The following is a 26,649-nucleotide window of genomic DNA, read 5'->3' as shown; positions in this document are numbered from 1 at the left end:
AGACCAGGTCGTTGGCCTCCTCTGGACCCGCTCTACCAGGTCCGTGTCTGTCTTGTGCTGGGGACCCCAGAGCTGGATGCAGGACTCCAGAGGGTCTCAGGAGAGCGGAGTAAAGGGGCAGTATCCCCACCCTCAACCTGCTGGCCACGCTGCTGGTGATGCAGCTCAGGAGATGCTCAGATTTCTGGGGTGCAAGGCCACACTGCCCGCTGATGTCACATTTGTCACCCACCAGTATCTCCCATCGGCTTTCAGCGCCACTTTCCAGAAAATGCAAATTTGGTGCAAGAGTCTTATGCGAAGCCAGATCTGATAATGTGTCAAGCAAGAAATGCCGGTGCACTTCTCAACAGTGCAGCAGAAGCAACAGCATGTGACTGATGGGGGCGGCCACATCTCACACACTGGTCCTGGGCACTCAGCATCCTCTTTGCATGCAACAGGCACCTGCAAACTGGTATCTAGTACTGCTGCAGGGGGAAGTGGATTGTGTTCCCCAACCTCACTCCAGGGGCTGCTCATTCAGCCTATCCCAGCGCACAGGGAGTAACAGGAGAAATGAAGAAATGGTGGAAGGTGAAAGAAGAGGAGGAAATGGAAGAGGGGTAAGAAAAGAGGATGCTCGGAGAGGATCAGAAAGAAGTTATGAAGACACTGACATGATGAAGAAACTCCTGATGAGTGTTCCTCCTGGGGTTTTCAGGGCCAGCAGCATAGCCTGAGCTCACCCCTAGAGAGTTACAGCCCACAGAAAGCCAAGCTGAAGGGCTGTACCCATCCCTGCAGAGCTGGAGCAGCTCTCAAGGCCTCTACACACCAGGGTACCGGTGCCATCTCTGCAGGATGAGACACACCTGATGCACACTGGCGCTCAGACAGTTCCACTGGGTGTTGCTACCTCTGCAGCAGTCCCAGCCAACACACCTCTACCTCGAGGAGACTCCACTGGAGACATCTTGAAGGCATACGTGCATTTGCTTTGCAGCTATTCTAAGTAAGCAGCAGCTTGGTATTTATGGCAGAGCCTCAAACTCCACTCATCTTATTCCTCCTCTGCTGGCAAACCACACATGAAAGTCCCCTAACAGCTTCAGCAGGCAGCCTCTGCTTGAGAGGTGCCTGGCCCAAAGCAAGGTGAAAACAGCTCCTGAGGACCGTGGCTTGAGGTCCAGCAAAGACGCGATGTACAATCCAAGCAGCTCTTCTTCTGCCCTTTCAAAACTGTTTTCCTAAAATCCAGTTCATTCTCATTCAGCAGAAAAGTATCAACATATGTTGATCTGCAGCCAAATATAGCCTGGGTGTGGAATAACACTCCTTTCTGCTAATCAGTATACCACACCATACCTCTTCTACTGCTGCTGTGAAATGGGGACAGAGTGGCTTTAATGTAACGAATTTAGAACATGAAAACAACTTTTCTTTGGTGCAGAAGCAGCCCACGAGCCAGGCTGCCCCTGGGCCCAGTTTGCTGGGGGCTCATGGATTTTGGGACAGCCACTGAGGGACAGACTTGTGCTCCCGTGGAAGAGGCCAGCAGGCCTCTCCACCAGGCTGCTCCAGGACGATGACCGCAGGACCAGCCCTGCTCCATGTGCTGGGGCATGTGCTCGCACGAGCCTCCCTGCCTTGTTGGCTCCAACACAGCCCAGCCAGTTGGCCCAGGGTAAGCCAGCTCCAGGTCTGACTGAGGCTGTTCTGTCTGGGGATGACGACCACAAAGCCAGAATAAAAGTCCACAATCTTAATGCTCAGTTACTGCTAATTTACAGCATGCTAAAGAGGGGGAGATCAGAATGATAAAACTGAGTCCTGTCTAGGACTGGAATTTTCCTTCTGCAAAAACATAAAGTTAGCTCTTGGAGATATGCCTGGTACTTGAAGTGTGGTCCTTGCACAAGTATTTCTGCAACAAGGGTTTCACTAATTTGTATTGACTTTGCTGTAAGCAAATCGGTGAGGAAAAGGAGGAATGAGGAACTGATCTCCCCCTCATTAACATGAGTTTATTGCATAAACTGTTTTTCTCAATAAGTCTGAACAAGGTTTAGTTAGCGAGGTCAAATAAAAAGAAATATCACCACCTCAGCAGAATGAAAACGTACAGACACATTTAAAAAATAACAGGTTGGCAACAAGAATTGCAAAGTAAGACATAGCAAAGATATACTAAAGCATCACAAATGGTCATGCGTTTTCCTTAAAAAGATGTAAAAGTTGTACAAAAGCATAGAAACAGGCGTTGGGTGGGCTGTGAACCTGGAGTACTTGGCCAATGAGAAAACAGGGGAGGGGACTGTATGCGTCGGGAACCAGGACGTACACTGTGGGCTCTATAGCTACGAAGTGCTCTCTCCTGTGTGCGGGGGGATGACCACTATTGCAGTCGTGAATAAAATGCTGCTTCACTGAGATCCTGCCTGAGCCTGAGTAACAGGCCTGCGAGCGTTCCTCACAACATCTGAATTAGCACTCCCGTTCAACCCATCTCAAATCCCGCACACAAATGTGGGAAAGGAAGTAGGAACGGGCTCTGGGGGAGCACAGGCACACTGCCCAAGCACCCAGGGAGGAGTTGGGAGAGCCAGAGCTTGACTGGAGCAATGTGAGGGCTGTGCAGGGCAGCAGGATGGGCTGCCCTGAGTACCAAAGAGCCTAAGGAAGGCTGAGAAAGCTGTGGTCCCACTGCTTAACGAGGCAGAAGCTCTAATGACCAGGGATGCGGCAAAGGCTAAGGTTTCCACTTCTTCTGGTGATCACTGGTAATGTCTGTCCTTAGCCTCCTGGTGCCCTCTGAGCAGAGGCCAGTGGTATGACAGAGTGATGTAGACTTTGGTTGTGTTTAAGTCAACTGGAAAAGCACAGGTCCATGGGACCAGGTGGGATGCATCTGCAATGTCACTGCTAAGTGCCCCTCCATCATCATCTTCCGAAGACGGTGGTGATCATGGGTAGTTCCAGAGGACTGGCAAAAAAAGGTAAATGCTACACATCTTCTGGGAAGAGGATCTGGGAAACCCCTTAGCCTACCCTCAGCCACCATGAAGGTCATTGAGTAAATCTGCCCAGAAGGACAAGAAGGTAATTGGAAACATCCAGTGTGGATTTACTGGGGGCAAATTGTGCTGTGCCATCCTGATGACCTTCTCCAATGAGATGACCAGCTGTGCAGATAAGAGACGGGCAGCGAATGGAGCACACACTGAGTTTAAGATATTTGACAGAGACTCCCACAGTATCCTTACAGCCATTTTGATAGGACACAGGTTAGGTAAGTTGTCTGGAAAATTGTCTGGGCTGCCAAGCTGTGATCATTGATATAAGTCCAACCAGCGGCCAGTTCCTAATGGTAACCCCTCAGTGAGTGATGCTGGGTCTGAAAATACCATTGAACATCTTCACAAGTAACCTGGGATGGTGGAGTGGAGTGCACTCTCAGAAGGTTTGCAGAAGACCCCAAACTGGGGAGAGCAGAAGACAGGGCTGGTGTTCAGAGGGACCTCAACAGTCTGGAGAGACAGGCTGACAGGAACCCTCTGAAACTCAAAGGCAAATGCAGTGTCCTGCGCTGGGGACAGGACACATGTCACAGGACGGGCTGGGGGTCAGCTGGCCAGAAAGCACCTAGAGTTGCTGGAGTCCCCATAGACATCAGGCTGCCCAGGAGTCAGCAGTGAATGTAAAATTCATCATGGGCTGAGTGAGCAGGACAGTCAGTGGGGCGAGGACACTTACACCTGGTGCTTGTGAGACCACAAGTGAAGTGCTGTGTTCTGCTCCACAAAACACATGGTGTGGGAGTGAAGCCAGCTGAGACCTCCCACAAGGTGGTCTGGGATGGAGCACAGGACAAATGAGGACAGGCAGGGTTTGGCCAGCTGAAGGTGACAAAACTTACGGGGATCTTATTGCAACCTGCAATGACCCAGTGGGATAATGGAGAAAAGCTGGGGCCAGACTCTTCTTGGAGGTGAACAGGGATAAGAGACAACAGACCAAGCTGGGACACAGGAATTCTAGTTAAATATTAATGGGGGAAAAAATCATCATAAGGATGGTCCAACACTGGACCGGGGCCCAGAGGACCCATGGACAGATGTCTATGGCATCTCTATCCTTCTAGATACTGAGCATGCAGCTGGACAAGGCCATGAGCAGCCTGATGCAGCTGGCACTGCTCTCGGGCAGGCACTGAGATCTCGTGAGCTCCCTTCTCACCAATGTGCTGTGACGCCATGACAAGGAACAAACATGGGTGTCAGATTTCTAGTTGTTTGTCCCGGGATGGCTGGGAGTCCAAGGGGGACACACATGCTACAAATACAACCAACACCAGCTGCAATAGCTCCATTGCAATGCAGTGCCCTTGCTGAGGAACTGGCCCATGGCACCAAAAATTCCAAATGGCTTCAGCAGTGCACTGGGTACCAGGGCAAAACCAAATCAAGCAAGGTCCAGGGACGGTTTCACACTAAAGGTACGTACCAGCCAGAAAACGGCCTTAACGCAAGCTCACCCCACACTGTTCCCTGGGTGACAGCTACAACAGCCTCATTGGTACAGCTCACCCGTCAGGCACACACAACCTGGCAGCACTGCTTGCCAGCCCTGCTAGCTCCCGTCAGCTCCTCTTACCCACAGCACGCAATGACAAGCAAAGCAACCCTGGGACAACACTGCTCTGTGCCCAGCTCACCTTCCATCCTGCGCACGAGTGTGCACACTGGGCACGCGTGCTGCTGGGCACGGGGTCCCAGCGTGGGGCCAGCATCCCTGGGAAGATGAAAGCTGCAGGAGCCCAGAGTCAGACAGCACCCAGGTCTGAAGCAAAAGCCCTGAAGTGGAGCAGATTGCTGCATCACCTGCCTCAGCCTCCCAACACAGGGGCTCCAAACTGCAGCTCTGAGGAGGTTCTCTCCCCTGATTACCTGCAGAGACTAAAGAAATGGTAAGAAATGCCCAAATTACAAGAAAATCTCCCACTTCCTTGACTGACTGGTCCATGGCTGAGAGAGTCGGGGTTGTGCAGCCTGGAGAAGAGATGGCTCCAGGGAGACCTTACTGCAGTTGTTCAATATATAAAGGCAGCTTATAAGACAGATGGATAGACTTTTGACCAGGGCCGGGAGTGACGGACAAGAGGCAGCAGTTTTAAACCAATGGAGGGTAGATTTAAGGTGGACATAGGGAAGAAACATTTTATGATGAGGTTGGTGAGCCACTGGCACAGGCTGCCCAGAGAAGCTATGGATGCCCCATGCCTGGAAGTGTTCAAGGTCAGGTTGGATGGGGCTCTGAGTGACCTGATCTAGAGGAAGATCAGGCAGGGGGGGTTGGACTGGATGACCTTAGCAGGTCCCTTCCAATCCAAAGCATGCCATGACTCTATGGTGGAGCAGATCCCTGAATCCCACTCTCCCACATGCCAGGATGGTGTCTGAACCACAGAGATTCAGTGTGGAGCAAATTCTAAACCCTGCTCAAATTCACAGCCCTGGGCTGCACAGCACCAACCTGTGGCCACCTCTAGTTTCCTCAGACACTGCGGAAGTAATGCCCTTGCCTAGGAAACATGGGCACACCACAGCCAACACCAGGGACACCCACCTCCCTGCTCTTCCCCTCCCTGCCACTGCCACCCAGCACCTGCATTTGACATGGCAAACAGCTCCTGAAGGGCACAGCAGACCGGAAAGCCCAGTGGGGGTTCCACAGCACTACTGTCAGCACACAGCAGTGCCTCTGGAGTGGTAAAGATGGAGTTTTTTTCTGGGAAGACATGTGCTGACTCTCCCCAACACTGCCCAGCTACAGCAGAGCCCTGCCCATGTCAGGATCCTTCCATGAAGAGATAGGAGAGGGGGCATGCATCAAGTGGGACTTGCTCCTGTCCTGCTTTGCCGTGTGCTGTTACACCATCCTTTGTTTTGGCTTCGCTATGCCCCAGCAATTCTCCTTCACACCTGTTCTAGAGACAAGCCTCTCTCTTGCCCCAGTTTTGCAGAGGACTCTTCCCCCACTGCCTCAGTCTCATCTGCAACAGCCTCTTGCCGCTTGTGCAGGGCCAGGACTCAGGCTCGAGCTGGAAGCTGCCGCTGCAGAGGTGATCAGTTAACATCACCGCTGTACCGATCCGGCATCGACTGCAGCATGGGAGAGCAGACTACGTGAGTGGTTGCCCAGACTGAAAAGGAGATAAGCTATAAACACCAAAACTCCTCTGGCTTCACTGCAGAGCACTTAGAGAAAGGTTTTGTACTGAGCTGCATTTGTGCGTAAACCCCCTGCAAGAACAGCAGATCCATGCCTCAATCCTGGGTGCTGAACAGCAACGCTGGCAGCTTTTATTAGTTTAATGATTTGATAAAAGACAATCTTCCCTGCAGAACAAGACTTTGTTTCTCTGCTCCCAGATGCCTCATTTTCATCCATATCCTCCAGTACGAGCAGTGAGGATAAAGCACTGTAGCTCGCCCTGCAGCAACACAGAGGCAGATTCCACTGCTGGAACTATGACTGCATCTTGCCGGGTTCTCTGTTATCAAAAGATCACCAGAAGGCTGTCCAACCCACAGTAAAAACTACACAGCAACCCTGCATGGTGGGGCAGAAGACAAAGCTTCAGCCCAGAGAAGGCTGATTTTTAAGAAGCTGCGGTGACAAGACACCCATGACAGGCTCATAGCGCTGCACCAACCATGCAGCCATCCTGTGGGTGCCCTGGACCCAACGTGCATGCCCTCAACACAGCCTCTTGCAAAGCAGATGGTCTGCCTTGCCATCACAGTGTGACTCCCCACTGGAAAAATGTCCCTTAGCCTAGCTGAGCTCTCACCACACAAGCCCATGGCTGAGCCAGGACAGGCAAGGCTGCTATAAATAAAGTCATGAACCAAAGCAGCTCAGCACCAGAGTGCTGCAGTTTAGCTGGTAGAGCTCAGCATGGACTGCACTGAACAGGAAGGTGATTTATTCAATAAAATAAATATAAAATAAAGCTGACTTCACTCCTTCCTGGATTCACTCTTTTCGTGCCCCATACTCACGTGCACCACAAGCCAAATGGCCAGCAGTGCTTGTACGTCACACATCCTACAAGCCTCCCTCATCTCCTGGTGGCCACAGAGGGGTTTGGGAAGCACCTTCTGTGCTCACCAGGAGCTGCCAGCAACACTGACCTTCCAATCCATTGTTGTGTCCTGCCTCAGGGCCATTAGGCAGCACAGCTCATTTACAGTTATGAAATTATTTAAACCGTATGGGACCTTTAGAGGTCCCCATATCTCCTGTCCTGGAGTAAGCTGCCCAATGATTTTCCACCCCAAGCCTTCTTAGAAGCTGCATATATCCATGCTGGCATTTCTACGACCTTTTGGGTTAGGTGTCATCGACCCATGCCAGTCCTGTATCCCTTCTTTTGCCATAGTCTCTGCTGCTTCCATGCATGCACTTCCATTCAATGGGCTACTAACTCTTCCCTACCTCTCCCTACAGGAGACACAAGGCATGCTGCCTGCTCATGAGCAGTGGTCCCCAGACTCACTGCTTCTGCAGGTCAAAGTGAGAGGATAAAGAAGTGTTTGTGCCATTTCCCAAGGCAATGAGACCTCTGTAGACAGACCAAGCAAATGAACACTGCAGAGTAGAGCAAACAGTCCAGAAACCCACGTGCCTGTTCATCCATGCAGATGACCAGACTTGCACACAGGGACGAAGCCAGCGCAACGGTGCCCTCCCCTCCATGACTCACTCTGCACGTACTTCTGTCATAGATCTTTCAGGCTGACTTTTTCACTGATCTGTTCAGAAATGTGCTGTGCTATTTTGTCCAGTGTGTGCTCTAAAGCCAAGCACAGCCCTCCTCTACCATCACCTCCTGTGATCCCTCAACAGCCTCCAGCCGCTTCCTGTCCTCCCTTTCCCAGTGCCACAGAACAGAGACTCACCTGAGTTTTCCTTATCCGCAGGTCAGCAGATGACCTGTTCAGTCCTTCCTCTTGTTCAATACTCTGCTCAATACCTGGTCAGGGTAGAAAGACATAGATTATTTCATGCTGTTTAGAGAAGGAAAAGTCATTGTTTGGCAAATGACTGTAAAAGATTGAAGCTTGCGAATCGAGGAGCAGCTGGCACTAAGCAGTCCCCAGCTCCTGACTCAAGCCTGCGATTTAGCCTGGACTTGCAGCAAAGCCTTGTTTCATTACTGCAAAGCACTCAGTGTCTGGCCACCAGCCAAGACTTGATGCTGTCGAGGGCAGCATCCACCACTGCCAGGGTGTTAAGTGAGGGTTTCAATACAAAACTGATGTAATGCTCAGGTCTGATCTCCACACTTTCTGGTATTCAAACAAAACAGAGCGCTGTTCTCCCCTTGGTAGGCAGCTAAAATGTCTCTGCAAAATACCAAAGCTCAAGACATCTCCAGGGACTCTAAAAATAGTAGGTCTGCCAGCTGCCTGGCCCTGTACAGGGAGGACTCACCAGGCTAGTGAGAGCATGCTTCAACTTGCTGAACAGCCCTCTCCAGCAAAGATTTGTCCTTTTAATTAAGCCCAGTGCAACTAAGAGAGATGAAATCCTCCCTTGCCCAAACACCATAAATCACAGCAAGGTGGAACTCTGCTCTGCTCAGCATTCCACTGTCGTTTGGGCAAGGAGAGGGCATGGGGTTGCAGGGCAGGAGGGTTGGCACAGAGCAAGGCAGTGCATATCTGACCTAAAGGCCACCTCAGGATATTCTAATTGAAAAACTTAAATTCAGGGACTTAAAAAGCCTGGAAAGCTCCTATCAGCAGGCTGGTTCAGTGTGCAGAGATACATGTCTGAATGTAGACCACCAGATGCAACCTGGTGGCAACCCTTGACTTTGGCAGAAGACCCCATTCCCAATGCAGATGTTCCACAGCTCTCCAAGCCTGGCTCTCCCCAGTACCTTCCATACTAAAGCAGGTCCTATGAGCCCAGCATGGAGCAGGTTCCTCCTGCAGCAAGGGCTTCCCTTTCCCTGGAGCTGTCCAGTGGCTCTCTATCAGTGAAGAGCGCAGGACACCACCACCATGGTGGAACTCTGTGTTCCTCCTGTGTGCAGGTTAGCACAGGTACCCACAGTACCACCTTGGGTTAGTGGTTAACTAACTAACTAACCTTAACCTGTAACCCTAAACCTAATGGCACAGGAACTGACAGTACTACCTTGGGTTAGTGGATGACTAACTAACTAACCCTAACACCTAACCCTAACCCCGAACCCCAACCCCTAACCCCAAAGAAACCCTAACCCTAACGACTAACCCAAAACTTAACCCTAACAACTAACCCCTAACCCTAACCTTAATGACTAAGTAACCCTAACCATAACCCCTAACCCTAAAACTAACACCTAACCCCGAACCTAACCCTAGTACTAATGACTAACTAACCCTAACCGCTAACCCCAATCCTAACCCTAATGGCTAACTCTACCCCTAACCCTAATGACTAACCCTAACCTTAACGATTAACCCTAACCCTAACACCTAACCCTAACACCTAACCCTAACCCTAGCTCTAATGACTAAACCTAACCCCTAACTGCTAACCCTAACCCTAACGACTAACCCTAACAGCACAGGTACCCACAGTTCCACCTTGAGTTAGTGGTTAACTACCAAACTAACCCTAACACCTAACACTAACCCTAAACCCTAACGCTAACCCTAAAGACTAGCTAACCCTAAACTTAACCCTATGTGACTAACCCTAACCCTAATGACTAACCCTAACCCTAATGGCACAGGTACCCACAGTACCAACTTGGTTTAGTGGTTAACTACCTAAATAACCACAATCCTAACCTTAACCCTAACGACCAACTAACCCCAAACCCTAACACTAATGGCACAGGTACCCACAGTACCACACTGAGTCAGTGTAAACTACCTAACTAACCCTAACCCTAACCCCTAACCCTAAATCTAACCCTAACTCTAATGACTAACCCTAACCCTAACTGCACAGATACGCACAGTACCAACTTGGTTAGGTGTTAACTAACTAACTAACCCTAACCCTAATGGCACAGGTACGAACAATACCAACTTGGTTTAGTGTTAACTATCTAACACTAACCCTAATCCCTAACTCTAACCCTAACCACAGCCCTAATGACTAACCGTAACCGCTAACCCTAACCCTAATGGCACAGTTACCCACAGTACCACTTTGGGTTGGTGTAACTACCTAACTAACCCTAACCCTAGCCCTAATGATTAACCCTAACCCTAACCGCTAACCCTAATGACTAACTCACCCTAACCCTAACCCTAATGGCATAGGCACCAACAGAACCAACTTGGTTTAGTGGTTAACTAACTAACTAACCCCTAAACCTAACGCTAACCACACACCCCTAACCCTAACACCTAACCCTAACCGCTAACCCTAACCCTAGCCCTAATGACTAACCCTAACCCTACTGACTAACTAACTCTAACCCTAACCCTAATCCCAACCTTAACCCTAATTCTAAACCTGATGACTAACTAACCCTAACCCTAATGACTAACGCTAACCCTAATCCTAATGGCACAGGTACCAACAGTAGCAGTTTGGTTTAGTGGTTAACTTAGTAGCTAACCCTAGCCCTAAACCTAACCCTAACCCCTAAGCCAAACCATAACCCCACAACCGTAACCCTAACCCTAAACCTAACCCTAATTGTTAATCCTAACCCTAACCCTAATGACTAATCCTAACCCTAACCCTAATGGCACAGGTACCCACAGTACCACCTTGGGTTAGTGGTTAACTACCTAACTAATCCTAACCCTAACCTCTAACCCTAATGACCCTAATCCTAAGGAAGTTAACCCCAACCCTAACCGTAACCCTAATGACTAACTAACCCTAAGCCTAACCCTAATCCCTAACCCTAATGACCCTAATTCTAACTCTAACCCCTAACCCTAGGACTAGGGTAATTCTAACTCTAACCCCTAACCCTAAGGACCCTAACCCTAAACCTTAACACAAACCCTAATGACTAACCGTAACCCTACCTCTAACCCTAACGACCCTAACCCTAACCCTACAGTGGTAGGGTGCTAACCCAGTGGAAGGGTGGTACCCACAGTACCACCCTGCAGAGACCAGCAGTGCTGTAAGGAAGACTGTGGGCCTGGGGAACCCTTTGCGGTGCTGGCAGAGGGTGTCCAAAGCACAGCATGCTCCGGAAAGGTGCTGGAGAACGTCAGCACAAATTCTGCACTCCCTCCTATTCCCTCCTGGAACAAGCATCTGTATCTAGAGTTTATCGGAAAGGTCCCGTCCCACACAGCCAGACGCACGCAGCACTTCTGTGCTCCCCATCCGCAAGCATGCTGGCTGCTGCCTGCCCAGCATATTTCATCAGCAATTGGTCTTCCTCCACACTTGTCATAAACCATTCCCTGTTCTCAAGGAACAGTATTGGCAAACATTGTGCATTTATGATAATTAATAAAATCACATTTTCACAAGAATCTGGTAATTAGAATTAGCCACAGCATGAGCAATGTCTGTCCTAAAGAAGTCAACTCGTCGTAAGCAGATGGTGTTTTTGATCAGTCCTGACTCTCTTCTTTCATTGATCATGCTGGCCATGAGGCGGTTTGGGACAAAGCACAGGGACTAATCATGTGTTGCTCCAGGTAAATACAATACCAGTGAGTCTTTTCTGGAAAAAGGTAACAGGACTGAGAGCTTGTCCTGCAATCCTTCCTGCTCACAAAGCCCCTTAAAAAACACAGAACAAAACATCTATGGAAAATCATTTTTGTTTTGCATAGGCTGAACTCTGTCACCAGCTGGATACCAGGAATCCCAATATGGTGGGGGGCAGGGCTCTGGCTCATGGGAAGGGATCCCCTGTCCTATGAATGGTTAATCTCTCTGTCCTGGGTCTAGCTGAGATCACGTGTCAGGAAGAGAGACAGCAGCAAAGGGACAAGGGAGGTACAAGTCTCCTTCTGACATACATCTGGGACATGGCCATGGCAGTGGTGATGAACCTAATAACGGCTCCAGCTGTATCCATGGGGATCCCATGGAACCCTAGGATTAAAGAGAATGCTGCTGCCATGGGGGAAGCACCAGCTCCTCTCCCATCCTTCAGACACGGCCAGGTCTTCTGCAGCAATCTCAGATCCCACACTGACGTACAAGACCACTGCAGGCAAATCCAAGCTGTGCCAGGTTGACCTTCTGTCTCAATATGCTGCTGACCTCACTGACCCCCTGAATCTATCCAGTCTTGGGCTTTTGGGCTCATCCAAGTGCTCCAGCCCAACCCTGGCCATCAGCAGGCTGTCAGTCATGCTCTCACTCCAACTTGCCATGTTGGCCATACTCTGTCCCTGCACTGCCCAAGGCAGAGGCATGCCAAGATAACAGGGCTTACTGATGAGACAGGATACCTTCCCCAAGCCCAAAGGCCCCTGTCTTCCCTACCACCTGACCCACAGAGCCCATGTCTGGGGGCAGGAGGCACTGCTGCCTTGGGCAGAGCCACCAGCAATGCAGCCTGCACTGGGGATGGAAAAGCAAGACCAGCCCAGCAGGAGCAAGATGGGGACAGCGAGAAGCACACTGCTGGAGAGCTGGCAGTACCATCCAATCCAGCTGGAGCTGCATGGGGAAGAGGGACCATAGATCTCTGGATAGGACCCCTCAGTGCTTCACCTGCATAGGCTGCCCATGCCAACCTGGCTCACCAGAGAAGAGCCAGCTCTTCTTGGAGGCTTGCAAGTCCCACAGCTCCTCTTCAACCACCCAGCCCTGGCAACCCTTTGGCCATACCATGGGTTTGCCCAGAGCTCACCAGGGGAGCCCAATGCCTGCCAGTGCTGGCAGCATGGGACTTACACCTCCATCCTGGGAACGAGGCACAAGAGGGCAAACTCACAAAGAGCAAATAAAAGAAGCTAGAGGACACTAGGGTGAGAGAATGCAACATCCATCCCTGGGTGATCCCTGCAAAGCAGTGACAGATGCCACTTCTGGCTGTCCTTTCCCCCAGCTCTACAACTCCTGCCAGCACCAGCTCAGGGTGCTAGAGGATGCAGAGACAGTGCCAGGTTGTGCATCTGTAACCTGCCATTTCATACCTAGAGCAAACCACCCTAAAACTGTCTTGAACCGAGTCAAACATCAGCTGCTGCTGGTACAGGGTAGAGATGACAACCAGGGCCCCACAGCATTTCTGGTCATAAATGGGAAGTGCTGAGCAATGGGGACATGGAGCAGGATCCAGGGTAGCAATGCTCCCTGCCTGCTGGTCCCCAGCCCAGGAGGGGAGCTGTGGTACCCACTACCTGGGAATGCAGGGCAGGAGTGTAGCAGGAAGAGACCCACAGCAGCATCGCAGGCAAATACTCACTCTTTAGCTTGGAGCGCACTTTGTTCGCGGTCTTCTTTATGTCAGACATCAAGTCTTCCAGCTCCTCCTTCGTTTCTGGGGAGAAAGAGCAAACACAGATGTGCTGGAGACACTGCTAAAATCTGCTGCCCAGCCCCATAGCACATAGAGACCAGAGCTGCAAGCACTCCCACCTGCCAAATGGGAGCACTTCCACCCCATGCACCCCTCTGGACTCTCCTCACAGTCCTGAGCCTGGAAATAACTCTGCTGCAGGTCAGGCAAGCATCTCCTGAGCTGCATCACCAGCAGTGTGGTGAGGGTGGGGATACTGCCCCTTTACTCCGCTCTCCTGAGACCCTCTGGAGTCCTGCATCCAGCTCTGGGGTCCCCAGCACAAGACAGACACGGACCTGGTAGAGCGGGTCCAGAGGAGGCCACCGACATGGTCTGAGGGCTGGGACACCTCTGCTGTGGGGAAAGGCTGAGAGTTGGGGTTGTGCACCCGGGAGAAGAGACGGCTCTGGGGAGACCTTACTGCGGCCGCTCAGTACTTAAATGGGGCTTTTAGGAAAGACGGAGAGAGACTTTTGACCAGGGCCTGCAGTGACAGGACAAGGGGCAGCGGCTTTAAACTGAACAAGGGTGGGGTTGGGTTGGGCATAGGGAAGAAATTCTTCCCGAAGAGGGTGGGGAGGCAGTGGGACAGGTTGCCCAGAGAAGCTGCGGATGCCCCATCCCTGGAAATGTCCAAGGCCAGCCCGGATGAGGTTTCAAGCAACCCAGTCTAGTGGAAGGCATCCCTGCCCACGGCGGGGCACGGGGGGGAACGACACTAAATGATCTTTGAAGGTCCCTTCCAGGGACCTCTGGGAGGTTCCTCTCCTAGAAACCAGAGTGTCCTCAAAGGAGATGAGATTTGCATGTGTGCCCCTCACCACCCCATTCTTCAGAAACTGCTGTTCCCTCCGAGAACAGCAGCAGGGCTGGAATGGGGGACACAGCACCCGAGCATAGCACACGGGTAGCCAATTGTGCTCTGCCTGTGCAGCCCTTCATGCTGCACACCTGCCAAAGGGCTAGGTGGTACCAATGCCCTGAGCTTACCCATAGGCCTGTGGCAGCCCAGGTGTGCCCCAACTGCAGGACCAGCCAATCCCAAAACTCAGCAGTGAGACCAAAACATTGCAATATCTCAAGATCCAGATACTAAAGAAAGTACAAACCACCTGATTCAAATATGATTTCTCAGAAATGCTGCCACCCTAATGCTCCCTCTTGATTTTGATGAGATCAAGACCTACTTAATTATACAAAACTTTGTTTAATGGACTCTAGGCACATTAACCGAGTCATTTCAATGGCTGTGGTAGCTCTGATGCTGCACCCTCCCAGCTGGCAGTCACAGGCATAATTAGAGAATCATGATGATGGGAATGTGCTGGGGGAAGGTCACATCCTATTGACAGTTGTACACATTTCTGACTCAGAGCTAAGAGCTTCAGCACTATTGAGAAAAGAAGAAAACAAACAGTCCTGTGAATAATTTCAACCCAAGCTCCAGGTACTTCTAAGCAAGCCAACACAGCAGCCTCACTGGCACAAGTGGTACAATTATATATTTGCCAGAGAGTAAGTACAAATGCAGGGAAACGAAGAGAACATTTTCAGTTTGAGTTCTCATGTAAGCGACTGATTATTTTTTCCCCATTCTTGAAAGAACTTGTATTGAATAAAGAAACAAACCAGACTGGGCTGAGTAACTTCATGCACCCACAAAGGCTGGTGCCAGCTGATGGGGAAGCAGACAAAGACCTAGAGTGTTGTGGGACAACCGCCTGCCACAAACACGGAGACAGGCTGAGAGCTGGGCTTGTTCATCTGGGAGGGGAAAGTAAAGGGAGTTCCTACTGCTGCCTATGACTTCCCAGCAGGAGGGTGGAGAGAAGCTGGAGACAGACTTCTTGCTGGTCCTTGGAGGTTCAGGTTTTTGCTGAAGCTTGGAGGTGCACAGGGACAGGACAAGCAGAAATGGACCAAGCTGGGACATGCAAAATTCAGATTAAATATTAGGAAAAAAATTGTCATCGTGCAGGCGGTCAAAACACTGGAACCAGAGAGGTGGTAGGATGTCCATCCTTAGGGATATTCAGCATGTGGCTGGGTGAAGGCCTGAGCAACCTGATCTGATGGACCTGCTGGAGTGTACTGGACCAGGGACCTCCAAGGTCTCTTCCCACCCATACCCACCTTCAATCCTGTGAAACAATTTCACGTAAGTCACTGCTACATACTTTCCCTTCCCCTGTCAATTTGGGCTGAGGTATACACTGCGGTGATGCTATCACTGAGGATGCGCATGGCAAGCAGTGAGCGCAGGTGACCATGCCCCTGTGCTGGCCTCTCAGGAAGGGGACAAGACCACATGGACGGATGGAGGGATATGGGACAGGGGGCTAGGCTGTCTTCCCTCAATATATTTCCAACTGAGCAGCAGGGAGAAAACACTTATTCTGGCTGTCTTTGAGTCACAGGACGCGTGAGGATTACTTGGCAACCTGGCAGGCATAGGTTTCCCAGACAATTATTTTCACATCCATAGTGTCTGTTTAAGTGACTCACCCAAATCTATTTAACTGTTCACGGTGAGTAACACTCAGCAAACGTTACTGAAGCTGAAGTACTACAACATCACTGCTGCTACGGCTGAAGTCACTCTGATGACTCCGAGCAGTGCTAAGGGTCAAGACATGATGTTTAAGAGGACGGGCCAGGCTCCGTGCATCTCACAGCCAGCCCGGGACATCTGCTCCGCTCCTGCTGGCACTGAGCACAGCAGAGAAGCAGGGATGTCCCCACAGCCACTTTCACTGTCCATTCCCCACTGGGAGGGGAAAAGAGGCTTTGGTCTGGGGTCAAGACTTATGCCCCTGAGAAGCTCGAGGGGCCGCTGTGACCTGCCCTGACGGGGCCTCCAGGCAGCACAGGGGAGGCAGGGGTGCAGGCAGGGCTGCAGGCAGGGGTGCAGGCAGCAGTGGGAGCTCTTTCTACTGCACAGCAGCAATCCCTCCGCCACCAGCAAACGGGACATCTGCCTGGCAGAGGGCAAATGCCCAGCCCGGGCTGGTAAGACCACTCAGCTCTAGCACAGCCTCAGCTGCTTGGGAAAGAGGGAAAAACGATTCCCTCGTGCTTCCCTCCTCCACAGATGAGTTCCCAAAAGCATCCCCCCAGCAACAGGGAAGAGGACAAACACAAGGAACTGGTGCCCAGAGCTGCCACATAGGATGTTCCTCAGGACAGGGGCTTCTGGCCTGCTCGGCAGTGCTGTTCACTGTTCTCAGTCACGGCGGAGGGGAGCAGCAGCAGCAGGCGGGCAGCAGCCGCGGGCAGGCACCAGAACTCCACCCTTCAGCGTCAACTGCAGGTAACTGACACCCATCCACCACAGCATGTCTGAGCATTGCCATGATGGTGACTTTGCACATATGATGTGGTTCTCAGCCATCAAAGCTTCCTCAATCCCTTATTCTTTGGATTAATAAACCTTCACCTACAATTCTTTACTGACAACAACCAACCAACGTAATCAAGAAAAGCATCATTTCAACCTAATTCATAACTGAGTCACCTTTCAAAGCTGGAAAGAAGATCTTTTTTGGCAAAGTTAGCACTTTCAATAAAAATTTAAAGATCCTGACCACAGTTCCTCCAAGGAAATTTTAAAAAAGAAATGTTCCTTGCCTTAAGACTTTTCCTCTGTCTCTTGCACTTACCACTAGTGTGCCTTTTTATCTTGGCAATTAAATTTATGAAATGTAGGGTACTTTTTAAAGGTAAATGCAAAGAGGAAGCACAGGCCTGGCAGTCCCAAGAAGTACCTGGTCTCTGTGAGCAAACCATAAGAAATCATTCCTAGGGATCTACGGAGTTGGTTGAAACATTTCCCATAGTGTTTCATAACCTTAAAGTAACAAAAATGAAACCTGTTTTAAAAACCACCAGGGAGGAGATTGGCTAGAAAGGTTCTTCCAGCCCCAAGCTGGGAACCATTGACCAGTCAGGCTCACCTCCATGCCCAGTAAGATCATGGAGCAGATCTTCCTGGAAGACACATCAAAACATACGGATGAGAGGGAGCTGATGAGAGACAGCCTCACCAAGGGCAAATTATGCCTGACTTAGTGGTCTCCTACAGTGGAGTGACTGCATCAGGGAACAAGGCAAGACCTACAGATGTCATCTACCTGGACTTCTGTCACGTGTTTCATGCAGTTCCCCACAAATTTCTTGCTGCTTATTTGGGGAGAGATAGATTTGATGGATGGACTATAGATGGAGAAGGAATTGCCTGGATGGCCACATCCAAATTGTTGCAGATGATGGCTCAGTGTGTACATGGAAACCAGCAACTAGTGGTATCCCTTAAGGGTCCATACTGGGGCTGTTACTATTTCATATCTTCATCAGTGACACAGACATCAGGATCGAGTGCATCCTCAGTAAATTTGCAGGTGACACTGAGCTGAGTGGTTTAGTCTATAGGCAGACAGGCAGGCAGGCAGGCAGGCAGCAGGCAAGCAGGAAAGCAGGCAGGAAGGCAGAAAGGCAGGCAGGCAGGAAGGCAGGCAAGCAAGCAGGAAGGAAGGAAGAGCAGCCCTATGGAGGACTTCCCAGCTGAAGTCCCATTTGCCAAAAGAGATTTGGGACATCAATGACCTCTGTGCAGTCTTTCAGTTCCCAAAGACTGATGCTCCTTCTTGGAAATAGAGCTCAGAGTGTGACGTTGCAACGTACTTACTCAAACTAAGTAAAACAGGGAGAAAAAAAAATAGATGCTTGGTTTGAAAGACACTGACTCATCCCTTCCCTAATTTGCTAGAGTTTTTTTCAACTCTGACCAATAAAACCACTTGCAGCAGGTATAACAGAATGGGGGTGCATGCAGACAGGTGGGTAGGAGAGAGCTGTGTGACCACCACCACCAATCTCAGCAGAGCTGAGATTGTCCCATCCACACAGAAGCAACACAAGGAACTCCAGCTGCTTGCTGAGCTGCAGAAACAGGACACGTAGGTGCCATCCATCTGCCTTTGCCAGGAGCAAGGGCATGGGAGATGGCCGGTACCATCATGAGGGGCCAGAAGCCCTGGGATTTTTAACTTCCAGCATCCAGGAGGGACAAATCTTGCTCAAAATGCTGCAAGGAGAGATGCTGCTGGGGTTCAATATCAGTGCAAAACACCACACAGGAGCAGAACAGAGATGATGCATGGAAGAGTCTAAAAAGCTCCTACAGATCCCCCAGGACTAAATGTGTCTGTACCATCCAACTATGTTTGGACGTGATCTGCAACAGATTAAAATTGTAGCTTTTGACCTTTTTAAGTCACTAAAAAAGGAAGCAGGTGAGATGTTTAACTGATGCTTCTATTACATATTTTTAGTTAATTAAAAGCTGGTTATCAGTAACATCAGTGGGACTGTGCTTATAAAATACTTTTTTATATTAGTGGTGACGGATCCCAGAAATGCAGCATACTCCTCACAGGCTGCCAGTCCCACCAGGCAAAGGCACTGAGCTGCAATCACCAAGAAGCAGTGTCCAAGTCCACTGGCTGGACACTGGGAGTTTTGCACCAACAACGAAATGGCCATGAGCAGCCTCGCACCCAGGAGCCCAGCACGCAAAGCCCTTTCACAGCCTGTTGCTGAGCTGACCAATGGCTGAGCTGCTTCATAGGATGTTCTCCTCCCACAGCCGTCCTCCTCTGACTGCTCCTGCTGCTCCAGACTGGCCTCAGATCCAGAACCCCTCACTGTGAGGTTCCCCCCCAGTCTCAGGATGAAGGGAGAGCCGTGCCTTGCATTAACTGTTTCTCCTGCAGTGGTACTTGTTGGCTGCTTATAATCCAGCAGTACGAATGACGGGATCAAAGTTTGCTCACAACAAAGCAGTTTGGCTTGGTGATGAACCTGTGTAAAAGGCAGAGGAGACAGAGACGGAGCAGTGCAGTGCCTCATTCCAGTTTCTCGTTTTTCAGAGAAAGTATGGGGATTTCATCTCTTTCCCAATTACTCACACTAAAACAACAGTTTACAGATGGTGATGAAGAGCTAGTGATGAAGGGAAGCCATGTAAATGCTGTAACCCCTCCTGGACATTCACGTGAGCTCAAACCCAACTTGTGCAACATTATGGCTCTCAAGATCTGCTGCCCACCCTGCCTGGAGCAGGCTGATAGGGCCTCCTGCCATCACAGCCATGGAAAGAACAGTGTGCATTCAGCAGCAAACCTAGTGGGGCCTGCAGCTTGCCTCTGGCCTCCCCAGCCTGTCACATCCCATACCACTACTCCAGCTTGCAGCTCCGCCGGAGCTGCTGTTCGGAAAGGGGGAGGTCGTGGAGCTGACAGGAAACAGCAAATATCAATAGCTGAAAGCAGGCTGATCTTAGGAGATCTTTTAATTAATTTTTCAGCAGTAATTATGTACTCCAAGTTACAATAGAAGCAATAGTTCTGTTTGCACAGCTGCTAAAACACAGCTCAAAGCAGAAAATGGGCATGAGGAGAGCACCGTAGTTTTGCACAGGACCAGTCTGGTAGGGGCTGTACGGGCGAGAGCAGGTGGCTGCAGCCAGCAGCCCCAGAGGCTCATCCTGGCCCGCAACAGAGCTGCCTCCACAAGAGGCACCCAATTAAAACAGCAAAATTTATCTGAACGAACAGCTTTGGTCAGCTGCTCCCACCAACTGCAAATGTGCCCACTTGTCAGAGATCTACAGCCCTGGATGACTCATCCACAAGGTTTTGGAGTGCCCACCTCTCTGGGAGCAATTAGCTGGCTGACCAGCAACCTGCTCCTTCCCTTTTCATGGCCCCCTCCCAATTTCTTCCCAATGACCCGTCCTCCCCATGCCTCTCCTCCGAGACACTCCATCTACCCTCCCCGCATTAGCCTCAGGGTGGCACTAAATGCCATCATGAGCAGCGCTGTGCGAGCACCATGTCCCTTTGCCACCCGCTCCCATCTCGCTCAGGGCCACACACAAGCGCCTGGGAAGCTCCAAGATGGGTGCAGGGCGCAGTGGGATGGCAGTGCTGGGGCTTACAGGGAGCAAAGCTAACTCAGCGGGCACAGGTACCAGCTGCTCAGATCTATTTTTACAACACTGAACCACATGAATTGTCTTACTCTCCTTTAATTCTCTCGATTGAATTACACTTCAAATACTCCATTATTTTGCCCAGAAACAAGGTCTGGTTAATCAGTCAATAATTACACAGCTCATTCCCTCTCTCATTCCTTAAAAAATTCACACTGTGCTACCTCCCGAGCTCCCGATGCCCATCAGGTATGCGAAGACTTACTGGAAATCAATACTAACAGCAGAGGCACCATCTTACTCAGCTCTTAGAAAACTTCCTGATCGATAACTTCAGGGAGACTGGATCCAGCAGTGTCTATTTTTAGTACCAACTGTTTAGGAACAACCTAAATTACTTCTGGAACGTAAGAATTTAGCCATCATAAGATATATCTTATGTTTTCTAAAACACTCAAAGAAACCAATTTCCCATGTGTTTCTGTGCTTTCTGCATTATTATCATATTTTCCTTTTATTAATGCAGCTGAGAGGTTTCTATTCTTCTTCAAGCATGTCACAAATAATTCATGCCGCCCTTAGAACTGATGATTGCTGGGTTTTCTGACTCCCTGCAACTCCCAGCTCCAGTATCTGTGCCACTGGGAGAGGGTGAGAAAATATTCTCCTCCTCCCCAACACGTATGGGAAAACAGAGACAAATGTAAATCAATGTCAAGTAAAACTCCAAAAGGTGGAGTTACACAAAAGTGGTATGAAACGCAAAAGGATGCAGTGAAAATGTAGTGCTTTAAATTCATCCTATGTATATATGATATAAAGGAGCAAGTCAGGATCATCTGCCCCAAAGCTTCTTGCTTTTCATCTTGTCCTCAGTTCCCCTTGATCTGCTGAGACAAAATGGGGACCAAGGCACTTCGGAATAAGTACAGCACATTTGCATGATGGGAAGATTTGTTTCTCATTTCTACCAACCTCAAGGCTGTTGTGCTGACGTCCAGCTAGCCCCAGCACAGGGACCCAAACATAAGCAGTGATGCTGCGCAGGGGTTCTTCCCCCCAGGCTGTGATGAGGATATTTCACACTCCAGCGATGCAAACCTTTTTTCTAAGTCTGAGTAACACAAACTAGCCTGAATTTGGGATCACAAACAAGACATTTCAATTCTCTGTTTTTTTTGAGAGATCCAAATGGACCATGACAAACTGCATTGCTCATGGCACATTCCCAGGCAGGCTGACTGGTTGTTCTGCTGTTGTGGGTCCCAGTTCCTCTCAGCCCTGACTCTCCCCATTCTTCCCACCCTGGGCCCTGAGCCAGGCAACAGCCATTTGATAGTTTCCAGCCTTGGCTGGAGCTTCCACAGGAAGGTTTGCTAGGGTAACACCCTGTCCAAGTCAACCAGTCATTGCAATCTGCAGCTCTGTCGGGTGTCAGAGCAGATGACTTTGGGCAGAGGGAGGCCAGGAAGGTCCCTAAGAGCCGTCCACTGCATAGAAACCAGCTGCATCTCCATAAGTAGCAACCCACAAGCAATAATCTAAATGCATTTAATTAACAAAGGGCAATGGTTTTGGTCATGAGGAGTCTTAGCAGCAGCCCAAGTGTTGCTAAAGACATAGCAGGAAAGGGATGGGAAATGTCAAAACTAGGGAAAAATCCATCTCACAGGGCTGGGCACTTATTCAAGTATCTTTTTCATAAGATCATGGACTCACAGAGTGGTTTGGATTAGAAGGGACCTTCAAAGATGATCCAGTCCAACCTCCCTGCCACGGGCAGGGACACCTTCCACTAGACCAGGTTGTTCAAAGCCTCATCCAGCCTGGCTTTGAATACTTCCAGGGTTAGGACATCCACAGCTTCTCTGGGCAATCTGTCCCACTGCCTCACCACTCTCATCGTAAAACATTTCTCATGTCCAGCCTAAATCTTTTTGCTAGGCCAAGCAGCAGGGATGGTGCTGGCATGGGCTGCAGAGCCCCCACAGCTGCCTGCTCTGCCAAGCCCTCGCTGATGATCCCCCAGGGTAAAGCTATTACTCCCCACCTTTGGGAATTGGCTTCATTCACTGAGGCTGGGGACACCCAGGCCCCCAGGGCCACGGCCAGGGTGACCAGGTGACATCAGTGGAAAGGCAAGGTTTGGTTCATTCATCCTCTCCTGCATCCACATCTCCAAACATAAAAGCAAAGCTGCTGCCTTCACAGGAGATGCACATGCTGGGTCTGAGCCCAATTCCATGATCCCCATCACACGGTGCCTTGCTGCCAAGCTCTTTTGTTTGTTTGTTCATTTACAGAAATCAGAAACAAACTGTTCTTCCCTCCTGATCCAGCTCAAGAGCATGTGAATAGACCCACCGCTGTCTGTGGACCTCCCTCTCCACACAGGGTAAGCACATTGGCAGCCTCTGACTGGTCGTCCCTGCCACTATCGCCCAGCTCTCCCCAGCATCTCCCCATCAACTGGCCCTTGCACCTCTCCAAGCACTGTGGCTTGTGACCTCTACCCAGCCTAGCCGGCAGGGACCTGGCAGCCAGCAGCTGTGGGCAGTGCCAGGAGCTGTGTGCTGTGACAAGTAGCGTCGACGTGCTCCCCTGCATGCTCGCTCCAGCCTCCCATTCCCAGAACATTGTCAGCCACCAGCGTCTCCAGCCACCTTTCCACAATGCTCATTAATTCATTGGAGGGGAAATCTCCCCTCCAATGGAGAAGGGAACAAGGAATCCCAAAAGCAAACTTGCTGAATGTTCCTTACTCAGTGCCCCCCAGAGAAGGACAGGTTACCTTTGACTGCTCACAATAAAATCTGAAGGGGAGGGAGGGAGGGAGGAAAGAAAACCAAGTAATTTTTAACAAGGAAGATAAAACAACACAGCTAGAACGAACAGAAAATAATGGAGAGTCTACAAAAATACTGCAAAACAGTGCAAGGATGCATTTGGGCTGTACAGAAAGGAAGGGGAAAACAGGATAGATGCAGGTCTGGGATTACACAGACCAACTGCAAAGTACTCATCCACCCTCCTCAGCTTTTGTATAGGAAGTACTGTTGTGTACTGTCTCATGGAGGCCCCCACACTTCCTCCTCAGCGCTTTCACCCATTCCCTCCTGGCCTCACATCACAGCAGCCTCCTCCAAAGTCCACCTCCGCCCTTGCTCCAGTGGTCTCGTCTCGCTCCCGCCAGCCATCTCCCTTAATTACGGCTTCCCCAGCCTTTTCCCTCTCCACACACTGGAATTCACCCTCCCCTGCCACTTCACTCTCCATATTCCTTTATTTGCCTTCCCCATTTGCAGTGCTGCTCACTCTCAGCTAATTACCTAGCACAACAGCATGCTTTGCCCTGCCAGCTTTCATGCCTTGCCCCAAGCATCTGCTACTGGCAGCTGGCTGGCCAACCACCGCTGTTGTCTAACTGTTTGCACACTTTAAGTGTCTCTTTAAATAAAATCTTTAAACTACTGTCCAAGCGAAGTTGTCTGCAGGCACCCGCAGCCCGTGCTTCAATTCTCCCTGCAAGGTGGTACTTCTATCTTTTAGACAGTGGATTTTATATACCCCAGGGGGAATCCTTAGGGAAATCTCATACCGGGGTGTGTTCTAAACATCTGCGGGTGTCCTAGGTCACAACATGTGGCTGCATCCCCCACCCTGTACACTACAGTCATGGTGCGTCCTGGTCCTCCTCACCAACCCCAAATAGACTTTTCCCCATCAACGGACTTTTTCCACGTTATCCTTCCCCACGTTTCTGGCTGCTCAATCCAAAGCCAAAGCACTTACACTGAAGGTGTGGGGCTGCTCCATGCACACAACACACAGCCATTGCCCACGCTTTGCATCAGGTTCTGCAGCAGCTCTCACAGGGACAGCAATGTTTCCCTCCAAAGCTGCAAAGCCCAACTCCATCAGTGAACGACAGTTTTAATACACAGAGGCAATGCTCAGGAAAGGCAGCAGAAACCTCCAGCAGTTGCAGATGTGAAAAAGGCACTGCTGCTGAGTACACTTCAGTAGGGTGGATCTAACAGAACTCAGAAGCAAAATTAGGTCCAGGACAGGTGAAGGTTTTAATCAAAGCAAAATGCACAAGGAAGGAAAAGCAGAAAGGAGAGTGTATCTTTGGTCCTCCTGCAGTATGCAGCAGCTCAGGGCTAGGCAGGGATGCACAGGTATATCATATCTGTGCCACCAGGCTGGACACAGGAATCAGATGATTAAAGATTTGGAGTTGGATTGGGGAAAAACAATGAATGAGTCCCACGCAGAGGTCAATCCTGGGTCAAGTTCAATTCAGTATTTTCATTAAGGGCTTGCAGGCTGGGAGAGAACCCACTCACCAGCTTGCAGAGGCCGCACCGAAGAGTTGTGCATGCTTTGCTTATCTGATTTAAAAACTCACTTGGATAACGACAAAACCAGGCTAAAAATCAATTACAGATACAGTGAAAAAGGACAAATCTCAGCTGGTTCCCATGGAGAGCAATAATGTAATGGCCAAATACAACTCCAGGACCTTGTATCTGGTCGTATGCTGGGAGGTTTGCAAGAGATGGCAGCAGCTGATGGCAGGATGATACATACAGGGATCAAAGGCATCTTTTTCTCGGGAAACAGCAAATCTGAGCAGGGCTCAGGTAGACAACTGCCTCCCTGAGCTGAATGCAGCAGCGTGCTAAGGATGGGCAGTGCAGACAGAAGGTGGGTGTTGATCCTACCTCCAAACTCATTGACGCTGTGTCCCAACAGTGCTTCCACATTTCCCACATGAGGATGTACCAGGAGAAAATCAAGTGTCAGAGAGGCTAGAAAGCAGGATTTCACCCAAGGAAGGTCTGGAGATGCCATGTGCTCACTGTATGTGGGTGATGTCCCGTGGAAAAACTGCCCACAAACAAACAGTCTGAACACTACTAATCTCAGCAAAAATATCTAGTTAATATAATTTCTGGAAGTAGTTGGTGTCCACTAATGCTTGGCTTGCCTGCTTTTGCAGTCTGTGGCTAGACAATCCCCTTTTCAGTCCCCTCCTTCTGGGGCCAAGGGATGATCAGGATTTCCCATACCAGCCAGGAGACAGGACTGCCAGCCTGATGGTGGGACAGGGACCGCACTCAAACGCTGCGCTGCAGAAGATACAACAACAGGGTGGGATATGTGCTTGTTTCCACCTCAGTAACTAATAATGGTCTCTGAACTCCTCCTGAAGACCAGACACTAACCATCATCAGACATGATCCACTTCATAATGAAGCTCTGTGTCCTCAAGAAGTCTCTGATCCAAAGCTCACATGCTCAGGACCAAACCAAGCCCCAAACCTGCAGTTGGGTTGTCAGGAACCTTCACTGACTGAGGTCCCATCTCCTTCATGGAGGACATATCACCATCCTTTGGCATGGGAGGATTTCATTCCTTCCTGGTTTTGACCTACCACAGTCTCCAGAGGTGAAGCAGAGGTCCCTGCCAACCTCAACCAGTCTGTGGTTCTGTAAGGAAGGCTTTTTTTACTGTGATGGTCACCCAGAGATGCTGTAGAGTCTCCATCCTTGGAGATACTCAAATACTATCTGGACATGGCCCTGGGCAACCGGCTATAGGTGACTCATCTTGAGCAGCAGTGTTGGACCGGATGGCCTTCCCACCTCAACCAATCAGTGATTCTGTGAAAATAAGGAGCTGCAGCATGCTGTGATGTATCAGACCAGGGAAGAGAAGCTGTTATGCTGTGTGTTTCGTGAAATCTGTGAAAAACAGACATGTCACAGGAGGTTATGTGGCTGCAGAGCATCACCTGCCTCCATGCAGCATCACTGATGCTGGACCCTGGAACGGGGGTAAGAGCTGGGCAAGGGGACCCCAGTAAAGCAAGGAGGTGGCATTAAGAGTAGAAATTGTTCAAGAGTGAGAAAAAATGCCTTACAGAAGGAGACTCCCAAGAAAAGAGTGTCTTCATTACAATCCACTATCAGCTTACAAGGAGGAAATGCTGAAAAGTGAAGAGCTGGTTAGTCTTCACTATGTCTTGATATCAAGACCTTCATCTTCTGGATCACCTCCTTTGTCAAACTCAAGTTAACAAGTTGAGTAGAGGGAGAACCAGGACAAACACCACGGCTGAAGGCACACGGTTGCTCAGGCAGCACTGCAGTCCTGCCTGAC

General features: G+C 50.1%; 1 protein-coding gene across 1 annotated transcript in view; it reads right to left on the bottom strand.

Annotated features, from left to right (window-relative positions):
* LOC104513358 (syntaxin-1A-like) overlaps positions 1-13,819 on the bottom strand; it is a 16,708-nt gene extending 2,889 nt beyond the window's left edge. Inside the window, exons 1-3 of the mRNA XM_010156685.1 lie at positions 13,786-13,819; positions 13,394-13,468; positions 7,947-8,020 (exon numbers count right to left, since the gene is read on the bottom strand). Of these exons, the coding sequence (XP_010154987.1) occupies positions 7,947-8,020; positions 13,394-13,468; positions 13,786-13,819 (183 nt within the window). The remainder of the gene's footprint in view (positions 1-7,946; positions 8,021-13,393; positions 13,469-13,785) is intronic.
* Positions 13,820-26,649: the final 12,830 nt, after the last annotated feature.

This window comes from Eurypyga helias, unplaced genomic scaffold, assembly GCF_000690775.1.
Source record: "Eurypyga helias isolate BGI_N326 unplaced genomic scaffold, ASM69077v1 scaffold8600, whole genome shotgun sequence".
Taxonomy (NCBI): Eukaryota; Metazoa; Chordata; class Aves; order Eurypygiformes; family Eurypygidae; genus Eurypyga; species Eurypyga helias.
The sequence above is the reverse complement of the archived record's forward strand: the minus strand, read 5'-3'. Positions and strand labels throughout refer to the sequence as shown.